Source organism: Loa loa (assembly GCF_000183805.2).
Source record: "Loa loa unplaced genomic scaffold supercont3.114, whole genome shotgun sequence".
NCBI classification, from domain to species: domain Eukaryota; kingdom Metazoa; phylum Nematoda; class Chromadorea; order Rhabditida; family Onchocercidae; genus Loa; species Loa loa.
Window position 1 is genome coordinate 156,731 of NW_018108294.1, and position 6,242 is coordinate 162,972.

The window sequence follows — 6,242 nt, forward strand, 5'->3', positions numbered from 1 at the left end:
TTGCTGATTTATGAATTTGTCCGTATTTTAGTGAATCATTTGAGTTATTCCAGCTTCAGATGGACTGCGATATTCGATTGCTTCTATCAGTGCTGTTGCTACCGGTTTGTTGTTTCAGTGTGGCACAAGCATCAGTAGGCTTTTATGTGGATAATGAGAATGCGCAATCGATACCACTTGCTGTTAGCAGGTCTTCAGGCTTACTTTTCACTTCTTTTATTTCACGCGAAAGTGAAGAAGCTGAAAATTCAGTGTTTATTAGTAAAGGGGAGTTTATGTTATTTCATCAATTAGTCCCTGAATTAGCTATTGGCATAAAAGTTTAATGATTAAAAGACACTTACTCCGATAGGTAGGTAGAATAGAGGTTCGTTCTGTCTTCGAAAATTTCAGTCAAATTCTCGGCATTGTATCGGGTGCTTTGCATTGACAATGAAGAAAAGATGGAAAAAATAGATATAAAGCGATCTTCATCTTTCAAAACCTGACAATCGTTTCTTTTTATTATAATATTAAAAAATAACTGAAAAAGAAGTCTGGTAATCCCATCTCTTTGAAAATGCATCTGCCAACTAGAATGTTTTGTTGCAGAAAAGCACATCTTTGAACGTGCATTACAGAAGCCAAAAAGGAAGCAAAATCAAAACCCTAATTTCAAATGTGGAGTAAATTATTAGCAGAACATTGTAAATTTATTGAAAGTTGTCAACTTCCGTAGATCTCCTTTCAAGCTTACGTATGAAATGTCCAAATTCTACAAATATTACATAATGTAATTTGTATAAATATTAATTCCAACGGTAAAATTGATGTGTCGAATGTCACTGTGATTAGATCTCTTTCATACTGTTCTAACGAAAAATTTATTCCTCATCTCTCATATTAGACTTTTTCCACACTTCATCATGCTACAAGATTCCTTGTACTCGGCATGCTATTACTGCAAAGAGAGACTATCGTACAATATCCATTCGCCTTGTGTTGCTGTGCTTCAGAAACGTCCTTTAGCAAAAATAATCATGCATATCTACCACGTAATGGAACAACTTGTTTCCTAAGATTGCTGTGTCTAAGAAATAATGTGTATTTTTCAAACTTTTGCGTTCACTAATAGTTTTTTAGACATGGAACTGCGAGACTGGAGTCGAAAATATTAGAATTGTTGGGAATTGAATATCCACGACCGCTAGTTGTTCGTGTAAAAGATGACATAGCATCACGTTTTATGGCGGATTTATATCGAAATTTAGAGCACGACGTTGAATTGAATCCTACTTACAAGTATTAGCACTTTTTTTTCTTAAAATTACTACTGGAATGAAGGAACGGACTCCGAAAAAGGTAGTCAAAACGTAAATGCTGCGGGAAAAAAGAAGAAATTCCTCAGGAAATGTAAATACTGCATCTTTGAAGAGATGAATCATTTGATTACTTAAGTGATCATCGTGCGGTAAATTCATCGTTTTCTCTCCCAAAAAATTTCCCTCCATTTTGCATCGCAATTTTTTAATTCAATGAAGGGGATGTTTGGTTTTATTTTAGATATCTGGCTAGTGGGCAGTTATTGTCAGCGGGTGAGAAAGAAGCCATCGAATTAGGCGAAGCTGATACAATTATTTCATTTTTGCCACGAGGTTATAATCATTCGAACCATCTCGTTCCATTCATTGAAATAATTTCTTGTTAACTCTGTAATTTGACTTTCGGAGCACAAACTAGGGATATATGCTGTAATTCTTTACTTTTTATTTTTACTTTTCAGTTAATAACCATTATTCATATAATCGTATTACATTATTCATGTAATACGAGCTCTTATGCTCCAAACATTCATCATTTATTAAATATCTCTTGACATTGCCATAGTTGGATCACTCTAAGGTGAACTCGCCAGTATATTATTGTTTGAATTTTCAAATGTTACAACAGAAGTATTTTTTCAGAGCAGAGAACAGTGCCAAATTACGGGACAAGTTTGCAGTTCGATCTTGCTAATATACCGCGAGGTGGTCGGCTTGTGCATGCTCAACTTCGGATATTCTTTAATGGTTCGATGAAACCACTACGTGTCTTCGCAACTATTCCGTATTCGAGGTTTTATTGTGAAAAAATTGTTAAAAATAACTTGTTTCTGAGATTTGTCCATTTGTTTTTCTTAAGATTCTGTGCTGATGATCACTTTTTAGAGTATCTTTCCCACTTTATAATGCTTACTGCTTCAGACCTAGTTTTATAAAGGGTTCCAAATAGTCATAAATCTGATCCGCATGGCCTGTTGTGGAGTAGTACTTTATCAGAAAACTTTTTCTTCTATTTTTGTTTACGGCAACTTTTTTATGCAATACTGAAATCTAACAAAGTTGGTTTGAACTCGCTTAGTGATCTTGAAAAACTGTTATCACAACTGCTATCTTGAGTGCCTTTTTTGTATCGACACTTTAATGTACATGTTTAGGGATCTAACTTGTACGACAACGGTAGAATCACGTATTACAAGCAGCGGACATTTTGTAATAAATATTACGGAAACACTTCTACGCTGGATTCATAATCGTTCACTTCTTAATATCGTAACTCTGTATGCAGTCTCAGCGCATGGTGCGTCAGTGAGGGTTTCTGTTTAATCTTCGATATGTTTTTATTGGTTCTAGAAGCAACAAAATTTTATTTTTCTGAAATATAGTTCTAGACGCTTTGTTTGCTAGTTAGAAAATATGATGGGTGGGAGGGAAACTATTTTGATGAACTTCAGTTTGAGATTAATCTTTATAAAATTCTTTCGCATCTTTCTCGATAACTTTAGGAGAAAGGGAGCTCTTGGAAAATTTTGGTGAATGGCGTGGGTTTGGAATAGCTTCCTTTGTGGACGGTATAAATCATATCCACCAGCGTATTAAACGTGACGCATCTGATGAAACTAATGCCTTCGATGATTATGGATATGGCTTTTCGGCGAGGCCTGATCCACTGCGACATTCAGGTAGATTTAGAAATTTTTTACTTTTTTTCATTTTTTAATGCCAGTCGCATTTTGTAGCTTTTTTTCTTATATTTAATTTGTTTTCAGCTTCTAATAAAGGTTGCCGTAGGCGAACACTTTATGTAGACTTCAAAGATCTTGGTTGGCAGGTAAATGCTTTTGCTTGTTCTTTTGCTGTTTAGCAAAGCGTTTTCACTACAATTACATTTGATATGGCATATGGCATTGGTCAACTGTTTTGCACAATAAAGACTATGCTAAATGATTGGAGAGTTGATCTTTTTGATTTACAAATTTCTGTAATTATCATTATACACAGTTACAACCTGCAGTGTTTTCTTGCGAATACTATAGGATTGGGTTATTGCACCAGATGGTTATCATGCATATTATTGTGATGGTTTCTGTTCATTTCCACTGAATAATCATATGAATGCAACGAACCATGCTATTGTTCAAACGCTTGTTCATCTCATCGACCCTACTAGGTTTGCTTGCATTCTACATTGGATACATCTATTAGTTCATTTTTTATGAACACATTTTTGATGTTATTTCGAGTTTATGGGAGTTCACTATCACTCATTTCTGTTTTATGTTTCCTGTAATTCGTATGGACTGCTTTTTCTTATAAGCGGACGCGCAAGAAAAGAAAAGGAAAAAATCGCTTTATTTTTACTTTGAATATCGGTGATGTAAAAATGCGGTAAGTGTAATGTTATATCCAACGAAGACACACGTGTCTTTATTACATCATTTGTCCTTGCAAGCTGAGAAATGATGAAAATTTTTGAATAATTCCCTGTACACAGTCGTGTGTAAAAAACGAAACAAAGATATCTTCTTTAAATAATCGTTAAACTAGTCATGATTCATTTGTCTGTATGCTCGAGTAATATGAAAATTCATATCATGGATGGATTTAACATTTACCTAAAGTATTCAGTAACATACCTGTCCAAAACTATTTTCCATTTATATGACATAAGAATCCCTTGTCGTGCGCGATTAGAAACGATCTGTTTTCCTTATATCCCCTCAAACAATATCTTAGCAGTTTACATCTTGGAACTTCTTTGTTCTTTTTATTTCTTGAAATTTGTCTTATTATTCCGTGTCCTTTTTTGTCTGGAAATTATAATTCTTTATTTATAAGAGGTATTTCTCTTTGTGTGTTTTGAATTTTGATTGATCGATAAGAATAATCATTTAATATTTTTACGTACTGTCAAATTGTATTTGCAGAACATCAGAGGCAAAATGTGCACCTTCATCGTTACGCTCAATGAAAATATTATTCATCGATAATGCTCAAAATGTGGTGCTGAAACGCTACAAGGATATGCAAGTACGTGATTGTGGTTGTCAGTAGTCGCATGTAGTTATCAATTCTTCATAATCTACTCCATATGCTTTTCAGCAGTTCATAATACATACATTTGGTCTTTTTTTTCGCAAGTAATTTTTTTCTCTCTAGTGTTATTTAAAACGATCCAGTTGCTTTTTTGGATGCTTTTCAATATATCTAAGTCAAGAAAGAATTAGAAAGTACAACACCTAGAAGCTATCTGCGAGCAAATCATGATGTCCCGTAGTATCTCACAAATTCGAAGGGCCAAATTGGTCATCCAGTTCTGGATAAGCATCTGAGGTCTGAGGATAAGGTCATGATATGCTTGGAACATCGATCTTTGAGTTGGTTATCATGTCTGAATTATTGTTCGGAAGTTTCACCAATAAGAAACGGTGTTTCAACTATCTCATTATACGTCTCTTTTACCATTGGTCAAACTTGTAAGTTGAAATTCTTTTCGTGGTGTCTATAAACTTGCATTTCTTGAAGGCTTCTTCGTATATTATAATTCCATGCATTATACTTATTGATCACAGAAATTTAATATGCTATTTAATATGTATTTAGCATTTGCATTCCTACTTGTGTATAATAATTGTTTACATGCAATATCTTCACTTATTACGGTTATTGCTATTTTATTAATTTTTTGATGGATCCCGTGATTAACCCTTCCATACTTCTTTCATACAGATTGGTGGGTTCATCTTTTATCATTGCATTTTTTTAAAACAATAATACTGCCCAATACTGTGCATTTTTTATTTTGTTACTATATTTTAGGGCGTGTTCATTGGATCTTATATTTTCTTATTTAATCTTTTTGTTATACATTGAGCAAGTCAATGTAGTTTTAAACTATACAGTTTTATGTAAGAACATTCCTTATTAAATTAGACTAACGCATAGCGTGGCATTATAATGTATGTCGGATGGAAGTTCCGTATAAAGCAAGATTGTCCACACTATAATTATTTACCGTATATATTATTGTTTGTTAAAACGTGCCGTGTTATATCTGAAAAAATAAAACTTGTATATAATTTTGTCTCCTACGCGACTGCACCGTAATTTCTGATATCTATATACATAACGTGATATCACCAGTTGAATAGGGTCGCCTTATAATTGGAGTTTCAAAGGACCTCTGAAGTTTAAATCCTGAACAGTTTATATTATTAGCATGGATTATATTTGTGCCTAAGTTTAAATCAACTTTGCTATCATCTTTTGGGCCAAGTTCGCGATTGTCTGCATGTCATTTGATGGCAGAGAAGTTTTCACGGTATTGGAGATTTTCCTTCAATTTGTTTGTATTGGCTTTTTTGGTTTTGGCTTTAAAAAAACAATAAAGGTTTTTTTTCTCTTTTGATTTTAGGCCACCATCATTTTGCGTTGTTATGAAGCGGTATAAACGGATTTTGCTGTACTGTAAGCTTGCACAGTTTTTGGCGGTGTTATATATCAGATGGTTCCAGAAAAATCCAAGTCAATACATCTGGACGCATCGCAGTGGTCAACAAATTTCCATCAGGGAAAAGCGTTCTCGTTATGGCCATCAGAGGTTTTCTATCTTCTATTCCGTTAATTTGAAAAATCATCTTTTTCAATAGATATAACCTGGAAAGTTCATTATCTTCAACAATGCCTTCTTATCAAAGTGTGGAATAGAGGGATATTATATTGCTCAACCTTTACCACTGTGAAATTTTTTCAAATTAGTTCTATCCAACTTTTATGCCATTTATCACCACAACATTGTTTTCAAATTCTGAACGCATTATTTTGATCGTTTTGATTGTTCAGGAATTCGTGGTAACCTAAAGATTTCAAAAGAATGGTAAAAAAAATGGTTGCTGATGGCCAGAATTGTTAAGTAGATAGACTGCTGTTAGTAGATAGACTGTC

At 33.8% G+C, this 6,242-nt stretch overlaps 1 protein-coding gene across 1 annotated transcript in view; it reads left to right on the forward strand.

The window, feature by feature from the left end:
• Nucleotides 1-6,242, forward strand: part of LOAG_17694 (PEX6 protein) — a 14,361-nt gene that overhangs the window by 278 nt on the left and 7,841 nt on the right. The window contains exons 2-13 of the mRNA XM_020450358.1: nt 32-190; nt 1,123-1,281; nt 1,543-1,634; nt 1,944-2,094; nt 2,456-2,598; nt 2,804-2,980; nt 3,068-3,129; nt 3,335-3,468; nt 4,226-4,328; nt 4,594-4,774; nt 5,517-5,619; nt 5,713-5,898. Of these exons, the coding sequence (XP_020305981.1) occupies nt 32-190; nt 1,123-1,281; nt 1,543-1,634; nt 1,944-2,094; nt 2,456-2,598; nt 2,804-2,980; nt 3,068-3,129; nt 3,335-3,468; nt 4,226-4,328; nt 4,594-4,774; nt 5,517-5,619; nt 5,713-5,898 (1,650 nt within the window). The remainder of the gene's footprint in view (nt 1-31; nt 191-1,122; nt 1,282-1,542; nt 1,635-1,943; nt 2,095-2,455; nt 2,599-2,803; nt 2,981-3,067; nt 3,130-3,334; nt 3,469-4,225; nt 4,329-4,593; nt 4,775-5,516; nt 5,620-5,712; nt 5,899-6,242) is intronic.